Source organism: Mercenaria mercenaria, chromosome 2 (genome assembly GCF_021730395.1).
Source record: "Mercenaria mercenaria strain notata chromosome 2, MADL_Memer_1, whole genome shotgun sequence".
In the NCBI taxonomy this organism is placed as follows: Eukaryota; Metazoa; Mollusca; class Bivalvia; order Venerida; family Veneridae; genus Mercenaria; species Mercenaria mercenaria.
In genome coordinates, this window is record NC_069362.1 from 78,193,022 (window position 1) to 78,212,139 (window position 19,118).

The following is a 19,118-nucleotide window of genomic DNA, read 5'->3' on the forward strand; positions in this document are numbered from 1 at the left end:
TGGCTGCAAAAGCCAAAATAGCCAATTTTGGACCTTCAAGGGGCCATAACTCTGGAACCCATGTTAGAATCTGGCCAGTTCAAGAAAGGAACCAAGATCTTGTGGTGATACAAGTTGTGTGCAAGTTTGGTTAAAATCAAATCATAAATGAAGTTGCTATTGTGCAGACAAGGTCAAAATAGCTAATTTTGGCCCTTTCATGGGCCATAACTCTGGAACCCATTATGGGATCTGGCCGGTTCAACACAGGAACTGAGATCTTATGGCAACACAAGATTTGTGCAAGTTTGATTAAATTCAAATCATAAATGAAGCTGCTATTGTGCAGACAAGGTCAAAATAGCTAATTCTGGCCCTTTCAGGGGCCATAACTCTGGAACCCATAATGGAATGTAGCCAGTTCACGAAAGGAACCAAGATCTTATAGTGATACAAGTTGTGTGCAAGTTTGGTTAAAATCAAATCATAAATGAAGCTGCTATTGTGCAGATAAGGTCAAAATAGCTAATTCTGGCCCTTTCAGGGACCATAACTCTGGAATCCATAATGGAATCTGGCCAGTTCAAGAAAGGAACCAAGATCTTATGGTGATACAAGTTGTGTGCCAGTTTGGTAAAAATCAAATCATAAATAAAGCTGCTATTGTGCAGACAAGGTCAAAATAGCTGATTTTGGCCCTTTCAGGGGCCATAACTCTGGAACCCATTATGGGATCTGGCCAGTTCAAGAAAGGAACCGAGATCTTATGGTGATACAAGTTGTGTGCAAATTTGGTTAAAATAAAATCATAAATGAAACCACTATCGTGAAGACAAGAAATTGTTGACGGACGGACGCACCACGGACGAAGGGTGATCACAAAAGCTCACCTTGTCACTATGTGACAGGTGAGCTAAAAAGCGCATGTCTCCCCCAATGCAAAGTCCTATAGGCAAGAAGTCAATATTTGCATGTAAGTTGCAAATACTTTGCTATCGCTTTGCAATGTGTTTGCCAAAGTTTCAGCTGCGAATTGTAAATTGTTTGCGAAGTATTTGCATTCTGTGTGCATAGTGTATATTTGCAAAAGCTTTGCAGAATAGTTGTACATTTCGTTCCATTTCTACTCGTCTGTGGAATATATTCAGCAATCAGGTGCTGCAACTGTTCTGCAAAGGTTATGGCAAATATTTGGCAAAGATAAAAAGTATATTCTGCAAAGGCCCTGTTTTTGCATGGGTGTGACATTGACCTTTAACAGAGTGACCCCAAAATCGATAGGGGTCATTTACTCTGCAGGAACAATCATCCTATGAAGTTTCAACATTCTGGGTCAAGAGGTTCTCAAGTTATTGATCGGAAATGGTTATCAATGTTCAGGCCCCTGTGACCCTGACCTTTAATGGAGTGACCCCAAAAACAAATAGGGGTCATTTACTCTGCAGGAACAATCATCCTATGAAGTTTCAACATTCTGGGTCGAGAGGTTCTCGAGTTATTGATTGGAAACGGTTTTCGATGTTCAGGCCCCTGTGACCCTGACCTTTAACAGAGTGACCCCAAAATCGATAGGGGTCATCTACTCTGCATGACCAATCATCCTATTAAGTTTCAACATTCTGGGTCAAGTGGTTCTCGAGTTACTGACCGGAAATGGTTTTCGATGTTCAGGCCCCTGTGACCTTGACCTTCAACAGAGTGACCCCAAAACAATAGGGGTCATCTACTCTACATGACCAATCATCCTATGAAGTTTCAACATTTTGGGTCAAGTCGTTCTCAAGTTATTGATCGGAAATGGTTTTCCATGTTCAGGCCCCTGTGACCTTGATCTTCGATGGAGTGACCCCAAAATCAATAGGGGTCATCTACTTTGCATGACCAATCATCCTATGAAGCTTCAACATTCTAGGTCAAGTCGTTCTTGAGTTATTGATCGGAAATGGTTTTCCATGTTCAGGCCCCTGTGACCTTGACCTTTGACGGAGTGACCCCAAAATCATTAGGGGTCATCTACTTTGCATGACCAATCATCCTATGAAGTTTCAACATTCTGGGTCAAGTCATTCTGAAGTTATTGATCGGAAATGGTTTTCCATGTTCAGGCCCCTGTGACCTTGATCTTTGACGGAGTGACCCCAAAAACAATAGGGGTCGTCTCCTCCATAAGTCCTACCAACCTATGAAGTTTGAAGGTTCTAGGTCAAATGGTTCTCCAGTCATTGCTCGGAAATGGTGTGACGTACAGACAGACGGACGGACAGGGCAAAAACAATATGGGGGGAAGACATAATAAAGGTCTGTGTGCTTAAATTTTCACAATTTGCCAAAATATCCATTGGAGTCTTACACTGCTGCCTATTATATGTTATTATTTTGAATTATTCTATGTCAAAGCCTATCTATTGTCAATATAAGCCTTAAGAAAGACAGTAGTGCTGACTGATATAACTAGAGCTATCACTAAAGGTGATGAATGTACCCCCCGCATGCACTGACACAGTACATTGCAATTTGACGCACACAAGATTGCATAATTATGTGGACTGTATGTATATAGACTGTTTTTTGTTACTATACTGTATACATACAAAGTCCCATAACTATGCAGAATATTTATCTAAAAGAATGTAACAAGCACCATGCACAACTAGGGTTGGTACTGATCACTTGTGTGAAGTTTCATTAAATTGTGTGTAAGGGTTTGGTAGATTAGGCACGCACAAGATTGCATATGCAGACTGAATGTACATAGTATGTTAACAAGAAACAAAGTCCCATAACACTGCAATTTTTGTCGCTGAAAGAACCTAACATGCCCCATGCATAACTACTGTTGTTACTGATCACTTGTGTGAAGTTTCATTAAATTGTGTCAAGGGGATGAGGAGAGATGGTGCGCACAAGATTGTGTCTATGTATATAGTATAGTAACAAAAAAACAAAGTCCCATAACTCTGCAATTTTTCTTTTTCTGAAAGAACCTAACATGCCCCATGCACAACTACTGTTGATACTGATCACTTGTGTGAAGTTTCACTAAATTGTGTCAAGGGGATGAGGAGAGATGGTGCGCACAAGATTGTGTCTATGTATATAGTATAGTAACAAAAAAAACAAAGTCCCATAACTTTGCAAATTTTTTTTCTAAAAGAACCTAACATGCCCCATGCACAACTACTGTTGGTACTGATCACTTGTGTGAAGTTTCATTAAATTCTGTCAAGGGGATAAGGAGAGATGGTGCGCACAAGATTGTGTCTATGTATATAGTATAGTAACAAAAAAACAAAGTCCCATAACTCTGCAAATTTTTTTTCTAAAAGAACCTAACATGCCCCATGCACAACTACTGTTGGTACTGATCACTTGTGTGAAGTTTCATTAAATTGTGTCAAGGGGATGAGGAGAGATGGTGCGCACAAGATTGTGTCTATGTATATAGTATAGTAACAAAAAAACAAAGTCCCATAACTCTGCAAATTTTTTTTCTAAAAGAACCTAACATGCCCCATGCACAACTACTGTTGGTACTGATCACTTGTGTGAAGTTTCATTAAATTGTGTCAAGGGGATGAGGAGAGATGGTGCGCACAAGATTGTGTCTATGTATATAGTATAGTAACAAAAAAACAAAGTCCCATAACTCTGCAAATTTTTTTTCTAAAAGAACCTAACATGCCCCATGCACAACTACTGTTGATACTGATCACTTGTGTGAAGTTTCATTAAATTCTGTCAAGGGGATAAGGAGAGATGGTGCGCACAAGATTGCGTCTACGGACAGACGGACAGACAGACAGACAGACGGACGGACAGACAGACAGACAGACCAGACAACCTGAAACCAGTATACCCCCCCTTACAACTTTGTTGTCGGGGGGTACAATAAATTCCCGGCAATATTTCTACCACCCATACAATGGCTACTACGTATTATCCTACATTTTCAGGATAACAGATGTTACATCGTCATTTCCACTTGAACTGTGCAGAACTACCTTAACTGAAGTTTTAATTTAATCATTCCTGACTTGGCACATGCTTTTGTGTTCAAAAAACAACTAAATTTGACAAATAAATTTTTCTAGACGTGAAACAAGAATAAACTAATATTTATGATATATTTACTGAAGGTCTGGCCTAGCAGTCCTTTATCTATTCTGAAATTTAATCAATATTTAATAACTATATGTGTGTGCTTCATATGGAAGTGCTGGGGAAGTGCTTACAAGTGGAGGAGAGAAGGGCTCGGAGGCTGCCTCGGGATGATGATCTCTTCAAATTATTCGAACTTGAAAGTCCGGTAAATACTCCCTCTGAAATATCAACATGCAAAATAAAATGGTAAACTGTGACTACAAATGCAATATACATGCAGGACATATACTGACTTTTTCTGAAAACTGGGAATACTATGTTACAATATTCACATTACTCCTGCATTCACAATCATAAACCAGTGTGTTCACAATTTTTTTTATAAACTCTCATGTCTGTGATGGCATAAAGGTTAGACAATCCAGAGGTCACAAAACTTAACTAATGAAGTCTGCTTACATATGTCAAGATTTCATAGGAGATATGTGAATTTTACTCGATTTTATCTATGGAAGCAAGTGTTGTGTATTTTGCACTGTTATAACTTTTTTTTTTTTAAAGATCTGTAACTTCGTAAGTATGCAACAAATTATTATTTAAAACAATGCAAAAGAAAGAGCAAACAAGACCTGAAATATAATATATAATTGGCAGTTAAGTAATTTCTATTTGACTTCTGTCCTCCACACACTTTAAACATGCCCATATATTTCAACCCTAATTAAAACTACTAAACAAGATTTATTGCACAGATACAAGAAATTCAACTCTTGATTTAAATTGAAAATTTACATGTAGATTTTTTCCCCCTCAAAATCATTACTATCAATAAAAGGTATCTTTGTTAATGGTAATTATATCAGATTATATATTACAGTGATCATCTTGAAATTCAAAAAGGGAAGTACTAATCTGCTACAAAATATCCTTGGTGCAACATTTCAGAGAATATACATTACTGAAGGGCTAGTGGAGTTAAGGGAATGTACACTTTTATACCCAATGATGTTGGATCATATATAATATTTTCATCATTCAGTTCCGAAGTAACAATAATGACCGGCTTGATAACCATTCGTTTAACACCCTGACCTACAATTAAACACAAACTGAATTTGATAACTCAATCACGTGAGCCAGGAAAGATTAATTTATGTTTAGCAGTAAATCACCTAGTCACAGAAAGTAAGAGCTGTGTTTTATATGAAAACTGAACATCAAATAAAATGTTTATTATGCTATTAAAGAATTGTCATTTTTACTGACATATGCCTCTGGGGACAAAAATTCCACTCGTCCACTCGTACTGACGAGTAGAAACGGCCTGAGGACGAGTGGAAACTTCTGTTAGGTCGCCCTGCAGGACAAGTGCACTTTTTTTCTGGTAGAAATCAGTAATGAATGTCAATTATGCTCCAAATTTAGCTATTCAAAGCCAAAAAATTCCCAATCCAAAGTAAACATTCCTAATTGAAATGAAAACTTTTGATTATGCAATGAGAGTCCTTGCATCCTAATAAAATGAGACCAACTCGGCTAGTATCATCCATCAAAAATGAAGCAGGATGGGAGTTGGTACTTCAGGGGCCTAAGTGTTGCTATGACCTAACACAGACTGCATCTATTTCATCATGGTTACTGGCAATATTCTATACATGTGTCGTCTATTGCAGGACTAGTAAACTCTGTTGCAGGATGAGTTACAATTGTTAGTCACTTTTCCTGCAGGACGAGTTGACTCTGAAAATTTTTTTGTCCCCTGTGCCTTAGAACCCATAGAAGAACAGTCACACTTCCGGATGGTTCAAAGTTTCTAATATGGTACTATAGTCGTATAACTATAAAATGTGTACATTTTTCACATATTTGCTATAATGTCCTGAGCCTAAAATTTAAAAAAATAAGTAAGTTTTTCATTTATTTAATCTTTTTTTCCATTTGTCTGCCATGTTTGTTTTTTTTGACATTTGCAATGAAATCCAAGGAAAACAACTATTATAATGAAATGAACATAATGACTTTCATGAAATAGACACAATTCATCCAGTCATAATCCCCTTTATATTTTGGCAGTAGACCATATGATATGAGAAAGAGAATATAAGTTGTAAGATGAACTTCTCAAAATTGCTGGTCAACAAGCCACATCTTTACCAATAATCTACCTGTGCCTTACATTTCTGTATTTAAATTATTCTCTAAAAGTTGTTCCCCTTTACAAAAGAATGCTATTTGGAAAGATATAAACAAACAATTTTCAAAATTGCTGAAATACTGTTAAACCTAACTATGTGAAATTTCAGCCTTGGGCCATTATTGTAAATGCATCAAAACAAAGATATGTAACAGTTATTTGAAAACTGTAAGCTTATAAATGTGTTAAACTGTCCAAAAGTGTGTTCCCTTCCTGTGGTCCTTTTCCAGAATTCAAGACATGTATTGTTCTTTAGAATAACAGACATGTTTTATATGCTGTTCAATTTTCATGTGAAACAACTTTTTATGATTTGGTGATATTCAAAGTTCAGAATTTCAAATATTCACCTAAATGTCAAGAATAAGACAAAAGAATCAAAATTGTAACTCTGTGAGAACAGGAGCTCTAACACAAACAGGAGATATCAAGTTTCAACTGTTCTTCATTTATGAAACTACAATGACTTCTTTCTGCATTCATAACATACCAAACATGGACAACAACTATCAACCATACGCATGCACTACAATTTTTATCAAACTGGACTAATTATTCCGCTAATGAAATAATTCAGATGCCCATTTAATGCTGTAGAAAATGTTCTAGTTTAAATTTTGTAACAAAGAGTCTATACTGATACAGTACTCAGCAACTACAATTCATCAAGCACTTCAATGAAAGGATATGAAGCAACAGATTAATCATTTCTATCATTTACCCATAAGCCTTTGCAAGCATCTGTTTCGTCAATTTTGTTCTGCTGAGCGAGTAAGTAACTTTCAAATTCTACAAAGGCTGTCAGAATCAATCTAATTCTTTTACTAGATTACTTGCCGATTTCTCAGGTAACTGCAAATCCAGTTCGTAAAAATTAAGTTTTAATAATGACTAAAAGATGACAAAACACTACACATAACACAAGGGTATGAGAATAAGGTATGGGTATGATGACAATGTAAGGGTATAAAGATAAGGTATGGGTATGACGACAATGTAAGGGTATGAGAATAAGGTATGGATATGATGACAATGTAAGGGTATGAGAATAAGGTATGGATATGAGGATAATGTAAGGGTATGAGAATAAGGTATGGGTATGATGACAATGTAAGGGTATGAGAATAAGGTATGGGTATGAGGATAATGTAAGGGTATGAGAATAAGGTATGGGTATGATGACAATGTAAGGGTATGAGAATAAGGTATGGGTATGATGACAATGTAAGGGTATGAGAATAAGGTATGGGTATGATGACAATGTAAGGGTATGAGAATAAGGTATGGGTATGATGACAATGTAAGGGTATGAGAATAAGGTATGGGTATGATGACAATGTAAGGGTATGAGAATAAGGTATGGATATGATGACAATGTAAGGGTATGAGAATAAGGTATAGGTATGAGAATAAGGTATGGGTATGAGGATAATGTAAGGGTATGAGAATAAGGTATGGGTATGATGACAATGTAAGGGTATGAGAATAAGGTATGGGTATGAGAATAAGGTATTGGTATGATGATTATGTAAGGGTATGAGAATAAGGTATGGGTATGAGAATAAGGTATGGGTATGATGACAATGTAAGGGTATGAGAATAAGGTATGGGTATGAGAATAAGGTATGGGTATGAGGATAATGTAAGGGCATGAGAATAAGGTATGGGTATGATGACAAGGTATGGGTATGAGAATAAGGTATGGGTATGAGGATAATGTAAGGGTATGAGAATAAGGTATGGGTATGATGACAATGTAAGGGTATGAAGATAATTAATGGGTATGATGAAAATGCAAGAGTATGAAGATAATGTATGGTATGAGATTAAGGTGAGGGTATGATAATGAAAGTGTATGAGGATAAGGTATTGGTATGATGATAAGGTAAGCATATGACGATCAGGTATGGGTATGAGGATAAGATATGGGTATGAGGATAGTGTAAGGGTATGAGGATATGGTATGTGTATGGTTATAATGTAAAGTTATTAGGTTAAGGTAAAGGTATGAGGATAATGTAAAGATATAGATAATACTAGGTATGAAATAGGTAACTCTTTACCATTAGCAGTTTTATCTTCAACAAATGTTAAACAGCATATCAATCATGTTAAGTTTTAGCAAGGCAGGCTTTCAACTGCCTTCTAAAGATACAGTAAGGCAAAGCTACAGCCCTTTTTTCAAAATTTAGGAGACTTAGGGATTTATTACATAGGAAAGTAGGGCAAAAGCACATTGAAGGTATTTAAGCGTTCCAGCCACACAAAAGACTTAAAACAATTGATATCTTTTAATTCAACCTAATTTTACTATCTTAAATGGTGCAAAACATGTAAAGTAAAGATACTTCACTTTAAATCCAGACCAAGCAAAGCCACCAAGATAAAAAATATTGAAATTTTATAGCTTGAAGGAAATTTTAAAGCAAAAACTGTGGGCATTGGAAAAAGCTGGACAAAGCTGAGCCTAGCTGAAAGCCTGACAAGGTGGTTGTTAGGTACCTGGGGAGCCAGGGGATACAAGATTCCACCCACCCGGAGCCTCTCCTGTCAGTACAGCGGGTGTCCGGTCCCGTATCTTCTCATCCTCAATCAACTGTGTAGCTGCAACGGCAAACTGAGTCTCAAAGTGAGAAACTAATCCTCCAAAAGCAACAACCAGTTCCTGTAAGACAACATCATCATTGTGCATCTCTGACTTAGCCTTTGTTTACTAGAAAGTTCACTACTTCTATTCCATACAGATTTTTAGCTCAGCCAAGAAAATGATTTTATTCAAGAGTAAATCACTGTTTCAGATACATCATTTTGATTCTAACACATTATCAAGGACTATAATGCACATCTTTGACAACATCCGCCAAATATTTGCCAGTTTAATGTGGGTTTCTTTTCCAGTGCACCGCTTTGACAGTTGACAGTGACACAATAACTGTGATGTACAAACAGTGAATTGTTGCATAATAACACACAATTTTCAGTCTTCTTTGTTCAAAAGGAAAACAAATCTGACTGTGTTAGTATGACGCATGATCATGGACATCCGGCAATAACAAGACCTGCTCAAGTGAGCTTAAAACTTACATTATTAAAACAATAGCTTAATGCTAAGTTTAAAACATATTACTTTTTTCCTATTTGGATATTTTGTGTCCAAGTATTTACTTATTAAACTGTAACTTAAAATCAGCTTTAAACAAATTTCCAGCATAGGCTTGGACTTAAAAACTTTGTACACAAGGATAGTTCCACTAACTCCTATCAGTGTTTCTGAAAACATAACAAAATGTGAAAATGTGAATGTCTTTAGTAAGAACAAAAAAATGACAACAATAACTGATACTTTGTACCTTTCTAACAAGTGGACTGCCATCGTGAGCAACCTGTACAAGTTTCATACCAACACCAAGATCTATACTGGTAGCATGGTCGCTTTTCTCACTAACATTACTGATGAATGTACCAAGAGCATACACTGCTGCAGCTCGCACTTCTGGTTCCTCATCATTTAACAGTTTATAGAGTTTCTCATGAGCTGTATCTCGCACACCACACCAACGTGCACTGTCAAAGTTTGTCCACACCTTAGCTAGGCACAGTGCAAGCCAGTGGCGCAACAATGGGCTTGAATCGTAGAGCTGGTCCAAACAAATGGCAACAACACTGCCCTGCAGAGCTGCCTCCTATATAATTGAAAATTATTTCTTAAAACCAGAAAATAAACACATCAAACTTACAAAATACTATGTTATCCTGGAGCATTTCCTTGATTTTAGTCTTTTGTCAAGTTAGAAACTAATAATTAAGTTGTATTTTATTCAAGCGTTTATTTTAACAAGAGGGCCATGATGACCCTGGATCGCTCACCTGAGTAATATGAGCTACATGTTTCAAATGTCAAACTGATGATAAAATATTAAGAAAGTCAGTAGGTCACATTCATGGTCAATGAAATTCAGTTTTACGACTTGTGTGCAAAACTGTGTATGTCATCAAAATTTCAAGGCTGTATCTTAAAAAACAAGAATGTAGGTCAGTAGGTCAAGGTCACAGTCAAGTGACATCATATTACTTGGGGTCATCAGGTAAATATAATTAAACAGTCTTGGAAATAGGATCAGATGATTTTTTAAGTATTTTTTCCTATATAACTCACATAATAACTAAGTGACCCCAGGGTGGGGCCTCTTTTAACCCCAGGGGCATAATTTGAACAATTTTGGTAGAGGACTATTAGACAATGCATCATACCAAATATCAAAAGCCTAGGTCGTATGGTTTCAGACAAGAAGATTTTTAAAGCTTTTTCCTATATGTCTATATAAAACTTGGGACCCCCAGGGCAGGGCCTCTTAAGTCTTTTCACCCAAGGGATACAATTTGAACAATTTTGGTTGAGGACCATAAGACAATGCTACAAACCAAATATCAAAGGTCTAAGTGTTGTGGTTTCAGACAAGAAGATTTTTAAACTTTTTTTCCTAAATAAGCCTATGTAAAACTTAGGGCCCCCGGGGCGGGGCCACATTTGACCCTAGGGGGATAATTTGAAAAATCTTGGTAGAGGACCACTAGATGATGCTACATACCAAATATCAAAGCCCTAGGCCATGTGGTTTTGTACAAGATTTTCAAAGTTTTCCCTATATAAGTCTATATAAACCATGTGACCCCCGGGGCAGGGCCAAATTTGACTCTAGGGGGATAATTTGAACAATCTTGGTAGAGGACCACTAGATGATGCTACATACCAAATATCAAAGCCCTAGGCCATGTGGTTTTGTACAAGAAGATTTTCAAAGTTTTCCCTATATGTCTATATAAACCATGTGACCCCCGGGGCGGGGCCATATTTGACCCTAGGGGGACAATTTGAACAATTTTGGTAGAGGACCACTAGATGATGCTACACACCAGATATCAAAGCCCTAGGCCCTTTGGTTTTGGACAAGAAGATTTTTAAAGTTTTTCCTTTCGGTTGCCATGGCAACCAGAGTTCTGCATGGAACTCAATTCTTTGAATAATTTTGAAAGGGGGCCACCCAAGGATCATTCCTGTGAAGTTTGGTGTAATTCTGCCCAGTGGTTTTCGAGAAGAAGATTTTTTTAGAAATTGTTGACGCACTACGCACGACGGACACCAAGCGGTCACAATAGCTCACCTTGTCAATTTGTGACAGCTTGATGTCCGTCAAGCGGTGACATTTTTTATAGCGGTATGATATGGAAACACTGTATCACAATACTTATCATACTATATTATTATCTGAAAAGTGATGTTTCAAATAAACATAAAAGTACAATTGTATATGTTTCCATTGTCAATCTGCTACTATAAAAGCACATATATCTGCTGGGTCATAATTTCACGAATCTGAAACGTAGAATATGTTGGCAAGGTTTTGTATTCACGAAATTGTAAAAAAAGGTTATTATGTTTTGGCTTTTTGATAAGTCGGTGTCCATAAAATTTACAAATCATAATAGACAGGAAACTTTAACCGTTAAATGTCTACTGATCTATGATACTAGTACTGTAAAGATGATTGCTTGTGGTTGGTTTCCATTTGTCTTAAAATTAAAGTATTCTATAGCAGGAAAAACAGAAAATCACAGAACATATTCAATTTTTTGTATATATGGCCATAGCCATTTCATATGTTGAGGAAGGTTGGTGTAATGGCAAGATTATTTTTTATTTGCATTATACTAACAGTTATTATTTACGCAAGGATTAAAGTTCACAAGCTGAGGGACCTCGAAAATATAGCGAACAAGAGCTGTCTCCGTAGGATGACACATGCCCCCGATGGCACTTTGAATGAATAGTTATGGCCGATGTTAGAGTTTAGGACCTTTGACCTACGGAGCTGGGTCTTGCGCGCGACACATCGTCTTACTGTGTCACACATTCATGCATAGTTATTTTAAAATCCATGCATGAATGACAAAGATATGGACCGGACATGCCCATCAATGCACTATCATGAAAAATGATCTTTAACGTCTAAGTGTGACCTTGACCTTTGAGCTACAGACCTGGGTCTTGCGCATTGCACGCCGTCTTACTGTGGTACACATTCATGCCAAGTTATTTGAAAATCCATCAATCGATGACAAAGATATGGACCGGACACGCCAATCAATGCACTATCCTTTAACATCTAAGTGTGACCTTGACCTTTGAGCTACAGACCTAAGTCTTGCGCACTGCACGCCGTCTTACTGTGGTACACATTCATGCCAAGTTATTTGAAAATCCATCCATCGATGACAAAGATATGGACCGGACACGCCCATCAATGCACTATCCTTTAACGCTAGTGTGCTGTCTTGATACGGCTGGTTGGCACTGCCGTGTCTTACTGTGGTACACCTGCCAGTTATCTGAAATCCATCATCGATGACAAGATATGGACGGACACGCCATCATGCACTATCGTACGTCTAGTGACCTTGACTTTGATTGGACGTCTTGCGACTGCACTGTCTTACTGTGGTACATTCATGCCAAGTTATTTGAAAATCCATCCATCGATGACAAAGATATGGACCGGACACGAAAATTGCGGACAGACCGACAGACTGACAGACGGTTCAAAAACTATATGCCTCCCTTCGGGGGCATAAAAATAAAACCCTCGCGAATATTTCTGCTTTTACAGTAGACCAGTACCATGATATGGTATGACAAGATGAGAGTATAAAATTATCAAATATACATGAAGAAATTTACAAAATAAACATCTGTTAAACAAGAGATCGTAAGAGATAACTATTTTATTTGCTAACATACAGGCAGGTATATCAGAGTAAATGAGTAACACATCAATCAATGTCACAATGCCTTGTTGTTTTGCACCAACATTTAAATAGAGCAAAAATAACTTGCAATAGGATTCTATTACATTCAACTCCCATTTTTCAGACAACACATGTATATGAAAAACACACTACCCATATATTCATATTTATATAGTGTAAAGTTCTTTTAGAGTAGTAAGTTTTACATAATGAAAAATACTGCAAATAACACATTAACAGTGGAAGGATTACTGTGATTTGTATCTTTTTATATTTGTTTGTTTGTCTTGAGTTTCACGCCGTTTTTCAACAGTATTTCAGTCATGTAACGGCGGGCAGTTAACCTAACCAGTGTTCCTGGATTCTGTACCAGCACAAACCTGTTCTCCGCAAGTAACTGCCAACTTCCCCACATGAATCAGAGGTGGAGGACAAATGATTTCAGACACAATGTATTTTATCAAATCGTCATGGAGAACATACGCCCCGACGGGGATCAAACTCATGACCCCGTGATCTGTAGACCAACGCTCTCCCTACTGAGGTAAGTGGGCGGGCGCATTTAGATACCAGTATATGTTTAACACTGCACATCCATTTAAAATATCTAGTTACCATCACTTCCCACCATATGATGAATGATGTCACACTTTCATTCTTTTCTGCATCAAAATAAATTCATGATATATTCTGTGCAAATATCCATTTTAGAAGAATTTCACTTTAATACATCAACCAGTTAAATGATATAGATCCATCTTTTATTAAAGATAAACATTTTATACCTGCCCTTGTCTGTATTCATTCACCATCATGGCCAACACAAATGCTGCCATTGACTTCTGTTTAGACTGAAACATATAGTGGAGAATAACAATAGTACTGAAAGCTATATCTAAACAGACTACTTAATACATCTTTCTATTTCTGATCACAACAATGTAATGTCCATCAAGAAACTGAATCAACTGTCACTATCCCATACCGAAACAAGTTTCTTAACGCTTATCTATCCAAAATTCACATTTCATTAAGTTTTTGAAGGCATCTGAGGCATATTATATATTGATTAATGAATTATATAAATTCTATTTCATCATCTATGAAATACTTGTTTGTTTTAATATAAAACTTTGTGTTTTTATAAAAGTACTAAGACCAGCTTGAGATTTTTAAGAAAAAGAAGCTGCTGTTAACTGTACAGTCTCTGGCATTAAATAATACATAAAGTAAGTCTAGTTAGATATATAGGTAGAAAGAAAATGAAGCTGAAAGTAGTGTGCCACTCTCCAAAGATATTGCTTCAAGTTATATGTATTTACAGGTCATAATCTGGGGATGTCTATAGTTGTGTGTTTAAGGTCACTGACTACAAGTCACTTGCTGTGCTCTATTTCAGATAAAAGACCTGCTTGTGTCAAATTCATTCCTGTGAAGAAACCATTCAGGCAGCATATGTAACACCTGTGGTTTCCCAAATGAAGCTCACTGAAGGCTACCAGAGACAACATCATAAAACTTTCTCATTTAATTTTATTTTCATTAAATTTCCATTAATCAGTTGTTAATATTAAATATGTAGGACTTGACAAATCAGTTCATCCACTCATAAATACAAGTAACAACTGGCTTTGGGCGAGTGGAACCTGCTGTAGTACTCACCCTACAGGACATGCAACTCTGAACAAAGAATATGATACACTCAACAAAAATGGAGCTGGGGAAAAGTCAGAACATTGTCTACAATCAAAACATAAGTTGATTTATTGTTTCACTACTCAGAAGTCCATCCTGTTCTGTTACTATAACACATTATGACAGCAATAACTAGATGCCGACAGTCCTAAATTATGTATATATTGCAAGTAACAGTGTAAGAGGCAAACTCTTTTCTGCAGGATGAGCTGCAATTTGTACTTATCCTGCAAGTCTACTTGCTTCCAAACAATTTGTCAATCCCTGGTATGTTGACGTTAACATGCATATCAATACATTTACATTAATTATTTCTTACCGGCATGTATGGATCAGCTAATACAGACAGGAAGTACTTGTGTCCATTATCTTTCACAAGATCTGCTTGACATGACTGTAAAACAAAGAAACATTCAAATTTCTTTTTCTGTGAAAAACAAAACCATATTCTTGTTTTCACTTAAAAAAAACCCCAATAATCATGATCAAAACTAGGTGTTTTTGTCACAAAAACATATGTCTCCCCCTATGTATCCCTTTAGCTCTGGCGGCCATTTTGTGCAGCAAAGCGGAACGTGTCGGCGACATGCACAACTAGGCTTGCTACTGATCACTCCTGTGAAGTTTCGTCGAAATCTGTCAGGCAGTTTGACCTGTGAAAGCCGGACAAGATTTTTCTATTTTTAGCTCTGGTGGCCATTTTGTGCAGCAAAGCGGAACGTGCCAGCGATATGCAAAACTTGGGTTGGTACTGATCACTCCTGTGAAGTTTCGTCGAAATCCAGCCAGCAGTTTGACCTATGAAAGCGGGACAAGATTTTTCTATTTTTAGCTCTGGTGGCCATTTTGTGCTGCGAAGCGGAATGTGTTGGCGATATGCACAACTAGGCCTAGTACTGATCACTCCTGTGATGTTTTGTCGAAATCCAGCCAGGAGTTTGACCTGTGAAAGCCGGACAAGATTTTTCTATTTTCAGCTCTGGCGGCCATTTTGTGCAGCGAAGCGGAACGTGCCGGCAATGTGCACAACTAGGCTTGATGCTGATCACACCTGTGATGTTTTGTCAAAATCCAGCCAGCAGTTTGACCTGTGAAAGCCGGACAAGATTTTTCTATTTTTAGCTCTGGCAGCCATTTTGGGCAGCGAAGTGCCGGCGATATGCACAACTAGGGTTGGTACTGATCACTCCTGTGAAGTTTCGTTGAAATCCAGCCAGCAGTTTGACCTGTGAAAGCTGGACAAGATTTTTCTATTTTTAGCGCTGGCCGCCATTTTGTGCAGCGAACAAAAGTTTCGTCGAAATCCGGCCAGCAGTTTGACCTGTGAAAGCCAGACAAGCCTAATGTGGACGGACAGACAGACGGAAGGCGAAGGCAAAAACATTGGAGACATAAAACAATTTGTCTCCCCCATTTTATGGGGGGAGACATAACAATAACCTTTATATAACATTTGTTTGTTGTTTTTTTTTGGCAAGGGTGATCCCATATTTCTTCATAATCCAGTTCCCATTCTTTATCCCCTTCATTTTATACTGCAACCATCTTTACTATTTTACCTCTAAAATCAAAACACTGAAGTTTGATGGCTGTAAGTTGAAGCCTTCTTAAATATTGACTGAAACTGTTTAACTTTAGCTTGGTAAATTTCTAAAATGAACTGGTCCATCATTCAATTTGGGCAATACCATTTATTATTCAAAGGTGTTCACTGAAAATTTACTGACTGAATAGCAATGGATATATGCAGGCTGATCTTGGTCTGCACTGGTCGTAACGGCAGAATTACTTGCCGCCAGCAGGCTAAAGTTTAAAAGCACAAGGCTGACCCATAAATAATATTCAATGACCACAGACAATAATTTGATTTGATTGGACAGCTGTGTTTCCTCATGTCCTCTAGTTATTCATGTGAAACCCCTACAATCACAGTGACACTCAGCACGGATCATCTAAGTTTGACACCCATACACTCAAGCATTCTACAGACACTAATAAGGCTCAAGGTCACTCTTACCTTCATTTTTTTCATCCCTTAATTAAAGGACAAGTACTGACTAATGACAATCATTTACAAAGCTTGACAGAAGTAGGTGCAAGGACTTTCCCATTATTGAGCGGGAACAGATTTCAACCTAAAACTGTGATGCTGACATCTGACCTATCAACGTCTAGACAATAGGGGTCACTGGACGGGGATGTGGTTGGAGTGGTATGACACAATAATAACACTCACACTGTCAACTGAAAGTATTTTAGCCCAGATGAAGACAAGAAGTGGTCTCAATTCCCTTGCATTACTCTGCAGTAACTTCAACACATATGGAAATATTCCAACTGATAAAGCCTGCAATAAACAAAGAGAACAATTCAAGCATTACTTACCTTAACTGTTAACAAAGCCATCACACTGGAATGATTCTAAACTGACCTTACAACAGACCACAAATCTGGCAAACATTTCACATTTATTCTATCAATATATACTTTAATGTTACTTATATGTATATAAGTTACAGTTTAAAAGAGAAGATAGCGGAACATATGAGAAGTATAATACCAGACTGACAGCCCAAGGTCCAAGATCCAGGAATCGCCCAAGAAGTTCTAGAGCTCTCAGTCTGTGCACCTGACTTAGTAACACCTGTAGCACAATAGGCAGTTGCTCTGGTGGAGCACGACTTTCTGCTCCATACTTCAACCAGACATCAAACGCTGTTAGTTGCTCTGTGAAGAAAGGACTGTGTTGAAATACTGCACTGTCATCTTCCAGCAGTTTGGGCAGCTGTCTCAAACATAGATCTAACGCTAGGTCCCATGCTTGCCTAATGCAAAAGTAAAACAATTATGTTTATGAATGCAAACAGTTGAAAACCTTACGAGTAACCGAAACCTCTTGAAATTAGTATCTACCCGAAAAATAAAATTCCTTCAAATTTAACTGCTTTTCGACAAAAAATGGCTAAAATCTTATTTTTAAACTTAGTTTTTAATAATACAAATTATAAAGAGAAATACAAACCACATAGGATGCTGATATGTAGGTGGCAGAGTTGGTCCAGATATTGGAGTACAGTTGTAAGATCGCATGATTCTCTCTGCCAGCAGAAAGTTACGGAACAAACTTGCAACCAGTAAATCTTGACGGAATAATCTTTGGAACACATCTGTGAAATATACATCTTATCTTATACATGGTTACTGTACAGTAAATTACTGACTAAGGCAAAAGGCAAATTGTATCATAGAGTATATTTTTCCGAACAGTATGAAACAATGCAATTTGTAATGCTCATTTGTTTTGGGACACATGTTGTAAGCGAAGTATTTGACTGCTGTTGTATGATTTGTTTATTCAGACTTTCCATCTTTGTGCTCTTTACACTAAAACGAAAATGTCTTATTCTAAGACCATGTATACTGTACCTCTAGGGAGAGTGTTCCATGCTATGGTATCTGTTATAGCTGTAAATATCCAATTCAGTTCTCCCAACATAGTTCTTCTGTCATTCAACATACCAGGAACCCTGGGAAATAAAAGACAAATTCTTTTATTAAAGGCAATCCAGGTCCAAACTAAATATCTAATTTTGTTCACAATTCTGAGCTGACCAAGAGAATAATTACCAAGTATGAACATTGTTCAATTTAATTTACTTCAAACAGACATGTACAATTTATACACTTTAAAACAGAAAGGCAGAAAACAGAAACTGTTTCAAGCTACTGAATGGTGTATTATTTTATTACAACAGACTTGTTGAATAAAGAGCAATACTATCACTTACTTATCAACCAAGTCTTGTGTGAGGCCAGGTACCAATTTACTTGTGTTCTGCAGCACATACCTGTAAAACATATAAAACAGCTTCTTTTAATGTTCTTTTACTTATTTCATGTTCATCTTCATTACAATACAAATCCAAACTGAAGTGGCTTGTCCTGTGGTTCATAAGAAACTACAGTGAAATCTGAAGTAACAGTCAATATAAACTAACACGACTTTTTCATTATTAAAAACATGAAAACAATTTATAAGATACATACCATTTGAGGGCAATTTTGATAGGTGTAGTTAGACATGAAGTGAAAAGATCAGCTGGAAGTTCAGAATTCATAGGCAGTAGTTCATTGGCACCGCATGCAGCCAGCTGTATACAATGTTTCATTGTGGAAGTTGCAGTTGATGACAGGGATTTGCCATTCACAGCCTGTAATATGACATAGGAGATACAACATGTTCCTAACCTTTATAGAGTAAACCAGCATAACAGCTTTCCTACTTAACTGATTCTTCAGCTAACTTGAAAATCATTATGAGTTCTTGTTCAGCAGTAGTAGAACA

General features: G+C 37.2%; 1 protein-coding gene across 7 annotated transcripts in view; it reads right to left on the reverse strand.

The window, feature by feature from the left end:
- The window catches only part of LOC123564379 (regulatory-associated protein of mTOR-like), a 68,502-nt gene that overhangs the window by 35,510 nt on the left and 13,874 nt on the right, over nt 1-19,118 (reverse strand). For 4 of the 7 annotated variants that reach the window (XR_008369906.1, XR_006688976.2, XM_045357915.2 and 1 more), the window contains exons 6-16: nt 18,821-18,984; nt 18,562-18,621; nt 18,200-18,300; nt 17,796-17,940; nt 17,334-17,598; nt 17,010-17,120; nt 15,093-15,167; nt 13,864-13,929; nt 9,625-9,957; nt 8,777-8,939; nt 4,212-4,298 (exon numbers count right to left, since the gene is read on the reverse strand). Coding sequence is in view for 5 of the 7 variants with exons in the window: in XM_045357915.2 (XP_045213850.2) it covers nt 4,212-4,298; nt 8,777-8,939; nt 9,625-9,957; nt 13,864-13,929; nt 15,093-15,167; nt 17,010-17,120; nt 17,334-17,598; nt 17,796-17,940; nt 18,200-18,300; nt 18,562-18,621; nt 18,821-18,984 (1,570 nt within the window). In the remaining 2 variants the exon portion in view is untranslated. The remainder of the gene's footprint in view (nt 1-4,211; nt 4,299-8,776; nt 8,940-9,624; nt 9,958-13,863; nt 13,930-15,092; nt 15,168-17,009; nt 17,121-17,333; nt 17,599-17,795; nt 17,941-18,199; nt 18,301-18,561; nt 18,622-18,820; nt 18,985-19,118) is intronic. The other 3 variants (XM_045357916.2, XM_045357918.2, XM_045357917.2) reach the window with 3 other exon arrangements.